Source organism: Megalobrama amblycephala, linkage group LG16, assembly GCF_018812025.1.
Source record: "Megalobrama amblycephala isolate DHTTF-2021 linkage group LG16, ASM1881202v1, whole genome shotgun sequence".
Lineage (NCBI taxonomy): Eukaryota > Metazoa > Chordata > Actinopteri > Cypriniformes > Xenocyprididae > Megalobrama > Megalobrama amblycephala.
In genome coordinates, this window is record NC_063059.1 from 37,115,753 (window position 1) to 37,132,168 (window position 16,416).

Genomic DNA, 16,416 nt, shown 5'->3' on the forward strand with positions numbered 1-16,416 from the left:
CGAGTGTTTACCACCGGCATTCGCTGTGTCGTGTTAGTGGATTCATTATGTCGGACTCACCGCAGGTAACTCATAATCTGCAGTTGTTACTCCTGTCTCCTGACAAAAACATTGCATGCGGCCTGTGGAGTGTGGAAAGTTACTGGAGCGTGCAGCCACGCTCGTCTCTCACAAGGAACGTCACGGCAGTGATTGACAAGCCAGAGGGCCAATCGTTTACACGATGATCGCGTAAACGATTGGCTGATGTTTTTAAGGCCCTACCTCGTGCACAGATGATGCATATTGATATTATTCCTTTCAGTGCACCTAATAAATAGTCTTTTATCAGTTAGTAAAGACAGTTTCAAGTAATATTGCAAAAATGTATAAAACAAAACATCCTCTTTAGCACCTTTAATTATTATCCATTAACAAAAATTACAGAATAAACAAAATATATATATATTTTTGCAACATCTGATAATGGAATGTATATTTATTTATTAAATACAACTTGAGAGTGGCTTAAAAGAGTGTTGTAGCCATATAATCATTGATGGTGTTTTTGATATCTTTTTAACTACAAATTACATTTTAATTTAAATATATAGGCCTGCATTTTTCAGAAGTTTAGCAATTGAATCTGAAATTCAATCAGTATATTTATTTCTGATCTGTCTGAACTCTCCTTTGCTCTATGATTCTGACAGATGAACCATAACTAACCCCAAAAGCAGGGTATAAGGGTTCAGTGAAAGTGGTCTGGACTCTGTGAAGGAGAGTCATTGTGTCAGAGACGCTGTAGAAGGACAGAGTTCCTGCTCTGTGATCCAGATACACTCCTATTCTAGAGGAGCGGTAAGCAGGGATTGAGACTTCGGCTTTATCATGTGTGAAATAGAAATTCTGATTAAAATAGTCAAATCTCCAGGATATTTTATTGAATCCAAGTCTACAGTCATCACTGTTTCCTTTACGTCTAATTCCTTTATAACAAACTGCTACAACCCATTCCTTCCCACTGCACTCGACCTCCCAGTAGCAGCGACCGTACAAACCCTCTTTACACAAGATGTAGGGAAACACATTAAATCGCTCTGGGTGATCAGGATACGGCTGAGCTTTATCTGAACCTGATATTTTCCTGTTCTCTTCTGACAGTTTGAGGTTTTTGTGTGCAGTGTTTAGATCTAGGTGAAGTTCACAGAAATCTGAAGAGGAAAGAAAAAAAAAAATTGAATAAAGTAAACTTTGTTTCCAAAATGTTCACATTGTAACAGATCATATCCACTGATACTTAATTAATGAGTGTTTGCCTTGAAGAAACCAGTTTAACTTACACTGCAAAAAATCATTTTGAGTCTTTGGTTCTGGAGGCTTTGTAACATTAACATTTGACACTAAAGAAGGGACAAAACAAAACAAACATATGATTAATTTGTTGGTTTTATCTTAGAGATTATGAGTGACAATAAAACATTAAAATATTCAGACCTTCTCGTGACCTTCTTTGTTGTTGACAGGCGTCCTCCAAAACCTTCTTAAACACTGAGATTGAAATGTCTTTAAAAGACAGATGAGTGTGTTGAGTAAAGCTGGGAACGTCTTCAAATGAAGGTAAAACACACACAGACTGACAGCTCTGAAATGAGAATAATAATTCAGACTTAGTCTTTGAAATGTTAAAAAAAAAACAGTAACGGCACAAAATAGTGTTTCATTTTATGGTTAGTTCTCAAGATTTTTGCATCATTACCTTCAGAAAAATGACCTGATCTTCAGTAATCAGAAGTTTCTCAATCTCTGCTTGTCTTTTTCTGAGTTCTGTCAGCTCTTGATCCAGATGTTTGTGAAGTTCCTCTGCTCGATCTATCTCGGTCTTCTCCTGAGCTCTGATCTGCTCTTTAATCTCAGAGCGTTTCTTCTCAAGAGAGCAGATGAGCTCAGTGAAGACCTTCTCAATGTCCTCCATGGTCTCTAGAGCTGAACTCTGTCAGAGACACAAAGATCTGATTATGCAGACAGAAACAACAACCTAAACCCAATTTCAATTAAATTACTCCATTATCATAAATCTTTTCCAAATCCAGACAGTGATTATGCACTCTATCAGTCAAATGAACTGCTAACACAAAAATGTTGCTTCTTTATAGCAGATTAGTTTTCCAGTGATTTGCAACTGAAAGTGACCTTCCCAGAAAAAACAAAAAAAACAGCAGCTTTTGCATGCACAAAAACTACATAAAAAACTGGAAAGGAATGCAAACAGGTAAGGGAGAAAAAAGGTGAGACCATTGCGTGGGACGGGGGCATGCTCTGCACAATTTTTTTTCCAAAGACATTTGCTTTGCTTCATCTTTTAGAAAATGAGATTTTGACCAAATGTTGATTTTGGTAAAATGTTGCAACAATATGTAAAAAAAAAAAAAAAAAAACATTTTTGTGAAAAATTACCGTTTTGGACATATAAGGTGATAAAAAATAAATTAATTCTCTGTATAATTCTGTAATAATACGTCACTTTTAGAAACACTGTAAGCATCACTGGCATCTTCTGATACTCACTTTAAAGGTGCCCTTGATCATGTTTTTAAAAGATGTAATATAAGTCTAAAGTGTCTCCTGAATGTGTCTGTGAAGTTTCAGCTCAAAATACCCCATAGTTTTTTTTTTTATTAATTTTTTTAACTGCCTATTTTGTGGGATCATTAACTATGCACTGATTTTCACTCGACCCCGCCCCCTGCCAATCGCATCTTCCCAGCCACACGAGCTCTGGACTATATTACAGCGCATTTACAAAGTTCACACAGCTAATATAACCATCAAATGGATCTTTACAAGATGTTCGTCATGCATGCTGTGTGCATGCTTCGAATTATGTGAGTAAAGTATATATTTGGATGTTAAACGTTTGATTCTGCATGAGTTTGAGGCTGTGCTCCGTGGCTAACGGCTAATGAGGAGAGATTTATAAAGAATGAAGTTGTGTTTATGCATTATACAGACTGCAAGTGTTTAAAAATGAAAATAGCGACGGCTCTTGTCTCCGTGAATACAGTAAGAAACGATGGTAACTTTAACCACATTTAACAGTATATTAGCAACATGCTAACGAAACATTTAGAAAGACAGTTTAAAAATATCACTAAAAATATCATGTTATCATGGATCATGTCAGTTAATATTGGTCCATCTGCCCTTTTTTGCTATTGTCATCGCTTGCTTACCTAGTCTGTTGATTCTGCTTTGCACATCCAGACGTTCTGCCCTTTCTAATGGCTTGAATATGAGCTGGCAATGGCATAGGCCTATGCAAATATTGGGGGCGGAGCCCCCGACTGTTACGTAACAGTCGGTGTTATGTTGAGATCCGAGGGGGGGGGGTTATGCTATTTCATGCATTCTGACTTATTTACACTGTTAAAGAGTTGCATACTCATGCTAAACATGGCCAAATTTTCAAAACACGAGTTGGACGTATGAAGGAGTATTTCTGTGCCAAGTACACTACTTCCGGTTTCGGTACAGAGTTTTTTTTCCGAATGTGTCCTGTATGACGTCAAAAGAGAGCAGAATTCCTTGTTTAAGCACTTCTCCCTGATCACAAAGAGTGCATCTCAATCAGCTCCCTAGTTCAGTAGTCAGGGCACTGATCAGGGAATCAGCCACGTTCATTTAGATGATATACTGATTCACGACCTACCCAGCAAACAAGGGACGTCCCCCGGACGTTGTGAACGTCCGTTAAGGTCCGCGTTTGGTCCGCTTTGTAACGTTCGCTGGCGGACGTTCAGAGGACGTCCGCGTTTGGTCCGGTTTGTAACGTTCGCTGACGGACCTTCGGAGGACGTCCGCGTTTGGTCCGCTTTTTAACGTCCGCTGGCGGACGTTCGGGGGACGTCCGCGTTTGGTCCGCTTTTTAACGTTCGCTGGCAGGACGTTCGCCGGACGTTCGGGGGACGTCCGCGTTTGGTCCGCTTTGTAACGTTCGCTGACGGACGTTCGGAGGACATTCAAGTCCTTGCCAGTTTGCGAAAGTCCTACTGACGTCCCTCATCTGGTATTTCCATAACAACACTTGTAAAAAAAAAACAGCGTTGCCTTTTATCAACAGACCTTACACCTTGAAACTCAGACAAAGGGCAAATGAAACTAAACCTACTGGATTTAAAGGAGGTTGTGTTCCTTAAAAATCCCTTTAAACATGATAATGGATTTACAGAAACCATGATTGTTTTGTTGTGCAGGTTGATATTATGGTTTTACTTCAAGTAAAAATAGTAGTTGAATTCGGGTCATTCTACAGAAAAGTCCACTTTTGGTATGACAAAATGTCTTAAAATGTATTTCTTTTTCTAACGTTTAAACTTAGACCACATTATTATATTACACGTTGACTTTATGAATACAAATGACAGCTTTATGATTTATTATTATTATTATTATTATTATTATTATTATTTTGTGCATTTAAAGACAGCATGTACCATTTTTTTTGTCACTGGTGTTACCATACTTCTCTGGCATTTTAAACATTTTTATGAAATGATATTTCTCAATTTTTTTTCAGCACATGCAGTCAGAGTTACAGAAAAAAAGATAATGAAAAAAATAAGGAGATTATGTGTTTTGTTTTGTTTGTTTTCAATCAGGTTAGTTAAAAGTGATTGAATTATGCTAATTTAATTATGCATGTATTTGCTATAACAATGGAAATATTTGAAAAACAGTTATAAACAAGTAATGCAATTCCTTTACATCTTAATTCTTGAGTTTAGCAGAATTCAATGAATGTAAAAGTATTATCATGTCACATATGACACATTTTATTTAATGAGACAGACAAAAAACAGTAAGAACAGTGACACAATGAATCACCAGTGACAGATACGACCAAAGATAGCCTACTTATTCTTCAACTATAATCAAGGAGAGGAGACTAAATTTTTTACATTTTTTATACAATCAAAGACTTTTCATTGACACTTAGTGAAAGCAGTCAGTAAAAGATCATAAACAACATTTTAAAAATGTCTGTAAAATACGCTGTCCGTAAAGTCGCTGCTTTCTCAGCTTCTCAGTTTAGCCAAATACCCTCAATTTAGCCATATCTGACCAAAGGAGGATTAACAATAGGAAAAAAAGTTAGAATCACATTATTTAGTGCTATTTTATGCAAAATAACTAAATAAATAGCTTTGAATAAAGTTTTTTTTTCTATAAACAACACCAGTGACAGTAACACCAGTGACATTTTTCATGAAAAATGCATTTTATGGCTGCTGCAAGGTATCAATCCACATGTTGTCATCATGGTATATTCACTAAATTAAGTAGTTTAATCCATTTGTATTCTAGTTTTTTAAAATTCCCTAATAATAAAGTAGGTCACACCAGTGACTTCAACTAAAAGCTTCATATGAAATTATGATTTTCTAATTAAAATTTCTGATAACTGAAAAGAGATAGTAGGTCTTTCCATGTGTCTTTCTTCATGGATCTTCAGGAAATAGGAAGAAGGTAGTCAATTGATGTCAACAGTGTGATTTTTATTTCAAATTAAGAGATTTTTGTTAAAGGTAACACCAGTGACACAACACCAGGGTTTTTTATATATATATATTTTATAATATTTATTCGTATTTGTTTTTATTATATTTATTTATTTGTTTTTGTTTTTTTATGTCATTTACATAATATATTTGACAGTTATGCATACATTATTGTATTTAAACCCTGTTTCTGAGCTCAAAATAAAGCACTTTCCCACATGACTGTGGGGACGAGCACTTCTGTGCTGTTTGGAATTTTTATAATTAAATAAACAAATACTGCCACATTGATGCGCAAGAAGGTTTAATTGTTCAAATATTGTTTCATATTAAAATATATTAAAAACAAAATTTTTCAATAGCTATAAAAAAAGTGTTTTCAAGTGTAATATTTCTGTAAAGGGACAGAAAAGTTGACTTTTCTGTAGAATGACCCATTCATTGTAAAATGAAGTAAATATTAAAAATGAACAACTTTCATGTTAGCCTATGGGAAAAAATAATGGAGTAACTTCAACCTACTACTAACTAATTAAAGATGTCATCAGATCATGTGTGCTTTCAGCAGTTATCATTTTAAACATCAAAATCATGATGCCACCCCAATAGTAGGCTACTGAATATAAGATGTGGGATAATATAAGAATGGGACATTTTATCCAAGTCATCTCAATGGTAAAAAGTGTCCCAATCACCCTGAACTGGAGCTCTAAAATAATGTTATTGACTTCAACTGATGAATGCAGCCAAAGAAAAGATGAAGAATGGAAAAGCACTTTGCTGGCAAAGAAATTGGAAAATAACACAGGTAAGACAATTCCTATACCCATAAATACCTGTCAAACATGGTTTTATTAAAGAAAAGTTATTTAAAAAAAAAAATACTTTAATTTTTACACATAAGAAAGGTATAGCATGTGGCAAAAAGTGTAATATAGCCACACTGTGAGATACAAGCAAGTGACGATCGAGTGACGTCATTCTTTAGGTTACGCGCATGTATCCATGGCAACGCTCGGCTGCGTCGACAGGTTAACGGTCCTGCCGGTGATTTTCTCAGATGAGGCCTTGAGTTTTCTCTTTCGTCGGTCGAAAAGGTATTTTAGTTTTAGTTTAGCAGACATTTAATTTAGCTATAGCTACCATAACCACTGTTTATCTTGTAAAGTTTAAATTATATGACAAGATTACAGACATCCCAAGTCTCCCGGAAGTTCCGGGAGTCTCCCGCATATTGATAGCGACTCCCTGATACCCGCAAATTAGTTAAAATCTCCCGGAATCTAGAGCGAGCGAGCAAGAGCGCGCATGCGAGACAGAACCTGCGTCTCAATCAGCTCCCTAGCTCCCTAGGTCGTGAATTAGTATTAATGTAAATGAATGTGGCTGATTCCCTGATCAGTGCCCTGACTACTGAACTAGGGAGCTGATTGATACACACCCAGAGACTGTGTTTCAAACCGTGTAGCGCGCGCACGGCAGAGAGGAAGAGGGAGCGAGAGACCTTGCGTTTGTGTGCTAGTGGGCTTGTGTGCGAAGGGCATGTAAGACAGAGAGAATCCCGATTGGCCTGTTTCGGCAAATCAACCAATCAATTGTCAGTGTGGGCGGGCTTTTATCTCTTCTCCCGTACCAAATTAATCAGTTATGTCTATCTAGAAACAGGAGCACCATAGGGAGAGTGCCACCAAAAAAAAAAAAAAGTATAAGACACATTTTATGGCAGACTACACCATAGTGTACCCCTGTTTAAAGTTGCAATGGAAAATAAATAAAAGCAGTTTACATAAAAAGTATAAGCAGCTTATATAAATAGTAAAAGTAATCTACATATTTAAACATAATTAACAAATAATTTCATAGGCCTTTAGCGTATAGAAATAATATTTTATGCTTTTATATCTTTTAGGGATCACAACATGTTAAAACAAAGGCATAGGAAATAGGCCTAGGCCTACATGTAGCCTACATTTGGCGTGTATGTAAATAGTTACTTCATTGTTCTGTTATATTCAGCTGTATTTCGGTATACAAGTAAAGTCATGTTCTTTTTTTTGGGGGGGGGGGGGGGGGGTACCTCCCTGAAATGACTTTTTGCAGGTTGGGATGTCTGAGATTACATTTACAAACGTTTGCTGAAGTTGTTGTCCGTCGCGGCTGACCGTTACGGCCTATCTTCAAATGTACGCTAATCTTGGTCTCACGAATCCAAATTGTCAATAACAAATGTTTCTTAATAGACAAACGATACCTGAAACATTATTGAATGTGTTCATTTTGTCGTTTTAGGTTAGAAGCCATCGAAAAAACTGCCATCGGACTACCACAGCTGACAACGAGAGACGCGCGTGCACAACTGCATAACACACACACACGGAAAGAGCACAACAATTATGAAACTGCTCATTTATTATAAATAAATAAATGTATTTTTCTCCTTACAACGTTGTTTGTGTTCTTTTGTTAACCTAGAAGTAAAATAAAAAACAATAAGAGGACTTAATCGAAAGTCCCCTAAACGTCCCGAATGGCCGCTGAACGTCCTCTGAACGTCCCCGTGAACGTCCGGAGGACGTCTTTGTGGACGTCCCCGGGACAGCCAGAGGACCCTACACATGGACGTTCGGGGGACGTTCGCAGAGGCCATTCAGGGGACGTTCTGGGGACCTTTTTTTGTTAGCTGGGTAGCTAGCTAGGGAGCTGATTGAGATGCAGGAAAAGAGTATACAGGTGCTGGTCATATAATTATAATATCATCAAAAAGTTGATTTATTTCACTAATTCCATTCAAAAAGTGAAACTTGTATATTATATTCATTCATTACACACAGACTGATATATTTCAAATGTTTATTTCTTTTAATTTTGATGATTATAACTGACACCTAAGGAAAATCCCAAATTCAGTATCTCAGAAAATTAGAATATTACTGAAGACCAATACAAAAGAAAGGATTTTTAGAAATCTTGGCCAACTGAAAAGTATGAACATGAAAAGTATGAGCATGTACAGCACTCAATACTTAGTTGGGGCTCCTTTTGCCTGAATTACTGCAGCAATGCGGCGTGGCATGGAGTCGATCAGTCTGTGGCACTGCTCAGGTGTTATGAGAGCCCAGGTTGCTCTGATAGTGGCCTTCAGCTCTTCTGCATTGTTGGGTCTGGCATATCGCATCTTCCTCTTCACAATACCCCATAGATTTTCTACGGAGTTAAGGTCAGGCGAGTTTGCTGGCCAATTAAGAACAGGGATACCATGGTCCTTAAACCAGGTACTGGTAGCTTTGGCACTGTGTGCAGGTGCCAAGTCCTGTTGGAAAATGAAATCTCCATCTCCATAAAGTTGGTCAGCAGCAGGAAGCATGAAGTGCTCTAAAACTTCCTGGTATATGGCTGCGTTGACCTTGGACCTCAGAAAACACAGTGGACCAACACCAGCAGATGACATGGCACCCCAAACCATCACTGACTGTGGAAACTTTACACTGGACCTCAAGCAACGTGGATTGTGTGCCTCTCCTCTCTTCCTCCAGACTCTGGGACCCTGATTTCCAAAGGAAATGCAAAATTTACTTTCATCAGAGAACATAACTTTGGACCACTCAGCAGCAGTCCAGTCCTTTTTGTCTTTAGCCCAGACGAGACGCTTCTGACGCTGTCTGTTGTTCAAGAGTGGCTTGACGCAAGGAATGCGACAGCTGAAACCCATGTCTTGCATACGTCTGTGCGTAGTGGTTCTTGAAGCACTGACTCCAGCTGCAGTCCACTCTTTGTGAATCTCCCCCACATTTTTGAATGGGTTTTGTTTCACAATCCTCTCCAGGGTGCGGTTATACCTATTGCTTGTACACTTTTTTCTACCACATCTTTTCCTTCCCTTCGCCTCTCTATTAATGTGCTTGGACACAGAGCTCTGTGAACAGCCAGCCTCTTTTGCAATGACCTTTTGTGTCTTGCCCTCCTTGTGAAAGGTGTCAATGGTCGTCTTTTGGACAACTGTCAAGTCAGCAGTCTTCCCCGTGTTTGTGTAGCCTACAGAACTAGACTGAGAGACCATTTAAAGGCCTTTGCAGGTGTTTTGAGTTAATTAGCTGATTAGAGTGTGGCACCAGGTGTCTTCAATATTGAACCTTTTCACAATATTCTAATTTTCTGAGATACTGAATTTGGGATTTTCCTTAGTTGTCAGTTATAATCATCAAAATTAAAAGAAATAAACATTTGAAATATATCAGTCTCTGTGTGATGAATGAATATAATATACAAGTTTCACTTTTTGAATGGAATTAGTGAAATAAATCAACTTTTTGATGATATTCTAATTATATGACCAGCACCTGAAGAACCTAAGAGGCAAAACTCTGATACATTTTTGGGTAACAGCCACGAGGTGGCACTTCGGTAGCACGGCCACCATTTTGGGATGAAAATGCCAACCGGACAATAGAATCGATCACATTTTACGCACCCAAAATCGGCGAATCTCACTGCCAAATCAGAAACACAATAGAAAATTTCTCAAATTCAATAAATTTTATGACACAGTAAATGTTGTATTGTCTTAACCTATATGTTTTATATTATCAGTTGTGGAATCCAACCATTGTACATCTGAGGTAACGTAGTTAGCCTACTTTATTGAGCATTTCCATTTTATGCTACTTTACATTTTTACTATTAATAGTAAACTAACATTTAATAAAGTTAAGAAAAAAACAAAAAAACACAGCCACTGTGTCCAAAAGTGGCAATTAGGGGATAACAGACACAGCAATGCATCATGTTCTATAAGATCATTATGTTTGTAGCGTGATCCAGGGGATTAAAACGTATATAGGCAGACCTAGTGGAGTAATTATTATATTACTCTACTAGGTCTGAAATATATACGTTTTAATCCCCTGGATCACACTACAAACATAAGTGGCTGTGTTTTTTTGTTTACATAGTCTTGCTTTAACGGACATTAATATAAGACAACACTGCAAAGACAGTTTACTGTCAAGCTGTTATATTCTGTTATATATTTATTTTCCAACATTCCAACATTTACTCACCCCCATGTTATCCAAGATGTCTATGTCCTTCTTTCTTCACTCGAAAAGAAATTAAGGTTTTTGATGAAAACATTCCAGGATTTTTCTCCATATAGTGGACTTCAATAGTGGACGTCAATCATACACAAGTAACAAATACAATGATGATCATCCTGACAGTAAATCTCCAGAAGTCTCCCATGACTGAGGCAGATGTTCTCCTGAATGTTTCTGGAAGCTTCGACTAGTTTGTGCTTCATAAACGCAGGAGATTCATAGTGAAGCTGCAGGTGAGTTTGACAGAAGGAGGCCAAGCACTGCAGACAGGACTTTACAGCTCTGTTCTTCTCTGTAGTGCAAACATCACACTCCACAGCAGCCGTTTGTAGGGACGTCTTCTGCAGCGTCTCCATCATCTCAGCTATCAGAGTGTTCTTCTTCAGTAGAGGTCTCTGACTGAAGCTCTCTCTGCATTGGGGACAGTGGTACGGCGGCCCCTGCTCCTTCTGGCCCCAGCAGTCAGTAATACAGCTCATACAGTAACTGTGTCCACAGGGAATCGTCACCGGCTCCTTCAGAGGATCCAAACAGACTGGACAGCTGAACTGATCCACATACTGACTCGCTGCAGACTCTGCCATTTCTTTGCAGTGTTCAAAGATGAACAGATTCTCAGTCTCTGTCCTGTAATAAGAGCTGTTTTGCCAAGAAAATAAACATTATTTGACAAATGCTTGAGTGAAAGTATGAATACTGTGAAGATTTTACAAAGTCCAAGTATCTGAGCAAAAAAAAAAAAATAGTTTGAGAGAAGCCTGATCACAATGTTAATCACAACGTTTCGATTTTTACCTGAGGAAAAATCAATATGTTATCTGCTGATCAAATGCTGTTAATATGCTTTCAATAGAGCTTAACTTGTATTTATCCAAAATAGTCTCTTTAGTCATGATCACTACAGAAATAGGTTTGTATTTTTAAAGAATCATCGAAATTGCAAAGGGTAAAAAAATTTGTAGTACACTTCAGTTCAGTATGTAAAGTGTAACGTTTCAATACGTACGTTTTCATTAGACAATAAAATCCAAAATGAATCGTTTAGCAATGAAATACAAAGCAAAATTGTGTTTCACCCAGGGGCGTAGTTTGTGGGGGGATGGGGGGAGGTCACCCCCCCCAATATTCAAATGCTTCAGTTACAACCCCCCCCCAATATTTCAACATGAAAATCACAGTAGATCAAATGAAAAATATGTAGAATTCATTTATTTTGTAACAATAATTTTGTTTGTATTCAAATATGAGTTTGTCATAATAAATTAGACAAAAATATTCTCCCCCTCCATTGAACCGATTGGTAACGCCCAACCAATGAGCGTTCACCAAAACAACGCGAATAGTGCTGTTTGAATGAGAGAGCGCGGGTAGCACCAAAAATGAAGACAACCGCTGCCCAGCCAACTATACACAAATCCGCCGCGAACTCTATGGGCGCCGCCATCTTGCCTGCCGCCATTACTGCGTGCCTGCGAAGTGTGACGGTGTGACACTTGCCGGTGCCCTCTAATGACATTTCAATTAAAGCGCATCCTGCTCATTAAAGAAAATGTCTGGTGAAAGGGAACATGGGTAGATGATGTCAGGCAGTGGCCAAAACTTACCGATAAAGGTAATTTAATATTGACAACATAATGTAATAATGTAAAAATGTAAATGTAATGTAATTAAGAAGTGTATTAATTGATGACAACAATAAAACCGAACGCTGTCATTACTAGCTGTGTTGCTAATATGTTCACAAGCTTCACAGTTTCAAATAATTATTAGGCCATCCTTAAAAATATTCTTGTTTGCCATAACCCGACCGACCCTGTCAATTTAGGACCGACCCAATTAATTATTTTTTCCCCTTTTAGTCCGACCGACTTGCCGATTGTAATTGCGTTAAGACCCACGGATTTTTTTTACTCTTCAAACAGCTAATACAAATGCAATAAAATGTGAGACACGCGCAATTGACGCTTTTCACACGCTCTCACGCCACACATCCATTTTCTCACGCACAGAAAAATCGCGAAGTAAAGAGGACACAGAGACCGACAGACTAGACAGAGCAGGTTACTTATGATAGAAAAAAATCTCAGCTCTCAGATTCTGTCAATTTTATTACGAAATTCAAACAATAAATACCGTTTTGGTGCTTGTAAATGTGACATGCTAGAAATACAGATTACAAAATATTACAACATCAAACGACGTATAATGTTATGTTCTTGTAAACATGTTTTTCAAAATGGATTTATGTATTCACACTTACCTTTGTCTGAGGTAAATCTCTCAGAAATGACCGAACGCTGTCAGCTAGCAGCTCCTCACACAGAACCTGTTTTGGCTGTTATGTGTACTGTATTACAACTTTATTATATTTTTACTTATATCATTAAATAAAGTTGTTATTATAATAAAAAATGCATTATATTTAAATTGTTATTTTTAAATAATACTGCCAGCTGATAGGGCTCTCTGTATGTTTACAGCATTAAGTTAGGTGAGTTGTTTTTTTCTTGAGAAAAATTAATGCCTACCTTGTGTAGCCTAGCTAATATTTATCCAAATGAGTCAATATTAAATCAAATCACAATAATAATTAAATAATAATAATTGAATAAAAATAATAAAAAAGTGTAGCTTACCAGAAATTGTAGCCTACCATGTAAACATTGTAACATGTCACTAAACCTAATAAAATTCATCTTAGTTACTAAAATGTTTTGACAATCACAATACACTTAATGTGATGCAATAAAAAAAAATTTTTTTAACATTTTTTACGACCTACCGACCATTTTTTATTTTTTTGGCTGTTACGGCAAACCAAAATATTTTTAAGGATGGCCTTAGCCACGACCAGTTGTAGCAATAAAATACATGTTCTTACAGGTATTCAAGATTATTTTATTAATCATCTGGCATGCGATGAGCCATCTCGGTTATGTGTTTCATCCACTTTTGACGCACATCTTGGTCCTCCGCTCGACCAGGAACTCTGTGCAATCCGTATGGCCGTAAACATGGGCAGTCAATGTGCAACAAAGCTTCGTGGATTACACAAACGGTTTTATTCCAGGCCTGTAGTTTTGTGCTGTTGTTAAAACAACCAACCACACAACACGCTCTGCCCGGCATCACTGGGCAGCATACGTACTAAAAAAACTATATAGCTAACATCTGCTACAGCCTACGGGACCAACACGCTACTTCTGCTACTTCCTTAGCAGCAAGGCACGCAGTAATGGCGGCGCTGCTTTACTTCCGTGTTTCGCCGGATTTGTCTATATTAAACCGCTGGTCCGTTAAAAAGAATAAAGCATGTACTGAGAAGGAGGTATGAGAATGTTGTGTAATACACTCATATTTTTAGCTAGCTAATCCATTGCAATGTAGCCATAACTATCAGTGTAACTGTAACCAGTTACCAAAACAGCCGTGTGTTTTGTTAGTTCATTTTTCAATAGTGTCTGTAATGATCAATGACAAAAGTATTCACATCGGTGTTTGTTTTCTTCCTAAATTAATCTCACTTTTGAACGAATTGGCTGAATGAACGATTTAAGTGACTCACTCAATAAAAAAGCGAATCGCTGCCGCCTACTGGCGGTTTCAATATTTAACATAATTTCTTTCTTTTTAGAATCACCGTTATGTTAGAATTTGATGAATGATTGTACATACATTTCATAAAGTTATGAAGGATAGATAGATAGATAGATAGATAGATAGATAGATAGATAGATAGATAGATTATCCAATAACGCTACACATAAAACAGATTATTATTTTTTAATAAAAAAACAAACAAAACAAAAAAAACAGGCAGCATACGTTCAACCCCCCCAATGTTGAAACCAAATCTACGCCCTTGGTTTCACCAGTTCTGTTACAGGAATAGAAACACTCACACACACACACACACACACACACACACACACACACGATTTCTTTTAAAGCAGACAACATGATAAAGTCATGATCTTTGGATGATATGAAGTCCTTACCTCGACAGAAATACAGCTCAAATGATTTCCTTTACAGTTTATCCCAAAGAACAGCGGTGTGGATCTATTAGACTAGAGGTTGTGTACTAGAGGAGAAATAAGTTTCGTTTCTCTTGAATTCAGATACTTCCTGATTCACAGCGGGTAAAAAAATGGACGTGTGTGTTTTGTCTCTCAAAATAGAGATATAATGAGAGAAAGAGAAATTAAATGTTTATTTTCCCATATAATCGACTGGTGAACATTATTGAACTGTTATTAAACTTACACTTTAATTTATTTTTTTACTTCTAGACTTTGACACACAACTGAAGATCATGAAGGGGTTTATTTTGCCCTCTACTGGAGTAAAAACCTCTTGGGCTAAACTTATCACAGTTGACATTTGATTGCAGAATATGTAAAATATGTCTTATTTCTTTATTTTATGATTTAATATAAAATACTAAATTAGATATTCTATGTACATCTATGTATTTTGACAATTTAGTTAATTGAATAATAACAAATTAAATACAATCAGTCAAATAAATACATCTGAATTACACTACATTTCTCTTAATTATAGGAATGTCATAATAGTAATAGATTCAAGGATTCTTAAGACAATTTTTCCTAAAACAGCAACATTTTTACTTTGAAATTAATAAAAATATCACTGTTATTAACACAAATGCACCATTTCATTTAATTTTCTTTTACCATAATTACAAATTACATTATTAATTATATACATTAAACTGAAGAACAATAAATATAAAGATGAATATTTTAAAGAAACATCGTTATGTATTGACAGGAGAGGATATTTTTAAAATATGCATCTTTAAGAGGTTTTCAAAAGCGCCGTTTCTCAGCTCACCATCAGATACTGTAGATATGAAACAGTAAAAATCAATCAAAATCACACCTCATCCTGAAGTCAACAGTTATTCAAATTGTAAAGAAATTGTAAAGAAAGGTGGTCCTATTAGCAGGCAACAACACAACAGAACAAAATAGTGGCTGTATTTAATACGTCATATAACACGTTACATGTGACGTACAGTATAAAACATTTTATCAGCACCGTGCTGTAAACAGTTTGTTTCACAGCCAATTATTTTCCAAACTACCCCTGAAACCGTGTGGCTTATTAAACCGAAATGAATCAACACTGAACTGATTTCAACTGAATAATGACTGTTTACTGTTGTCTTTTTAGAGCTGCTTTACAGCAGAATTGAACACTGTTTGCATCACTGAATTGGTATTTTCCTGTTTATTACTGTGAAGCTACTTTGAAACAATCTGGATTGTATAATAAAGCACCATATACATAAAGCTGACTTGACGATGAACTGCACAATGGATTCAGACATGGATTATTATCAATTAGCCAAAATTACAGAATAAACGAAATCCAAATCATTCCAACATTAAACATCATTTATATCCAACTTGAGAGTGTCTTAAATAGGTGTTGTATATTCATTGTTAATCAAATTACAAAGAACATTTTTAATTAAATATATTGGCTAACATGTTTCAGAAGTTTAGCAACTAAATCTGTAACTTGAGCAATTATATTTATTTCTGCTCTGTCTGAAATCTCTTCTGCTCTATGATCCTGAGAGATGAATGATGCACCAAAACCCTAAAAAGTGGTCTGGACTCTGTGAAGGAGAGTCATTGTGTCAGAGACGCTGTAGAAGGACAGAGTTCCTGCTCTGTGATCCAGATACACTCCTATTCTAGAGGCAGCAGGGATACGGACCTTTGCTTTATCATGAATGAATCTGAAATTCT

At 36.8% G+C, this 16,416-nt stretch overlaps 1 protein-coding gene across 1 annotated transcript; it reads right to left on the reverse strand.

The window, feature by feature from the left end:
* Positions 1-389: 389 nt before the first annotated feature.
* LOC125248287 (tripartite motif-containing protein 16-like protein) lies at positions 390-14,751 on the reverse strand. The gene is made up of 6 exons (XM_048160008.1): positions 14,629-14,751; positions 10,699-11,269; positions 1,739-1,972; positions 1,477-1,624; positions 1,323-1,382; positions 390-1,193 (listed from the first exon to the last, which is right to left on the reverse strand). Exons 2-6 carry the CDS (start codon positions 11,212-11,214, stop codon positions 646-648), a joined length of 1,506 nt encoding a protein of 501 aa, XP_048015965.1. The 5' UTR covers positions 11,215-11,269; positions 14,629-14,751; the 3' UTR covers positions 390-645.
* Between the last annotated feature and the right edge of the window lie 1,665 nt (positions 14,752-16,416).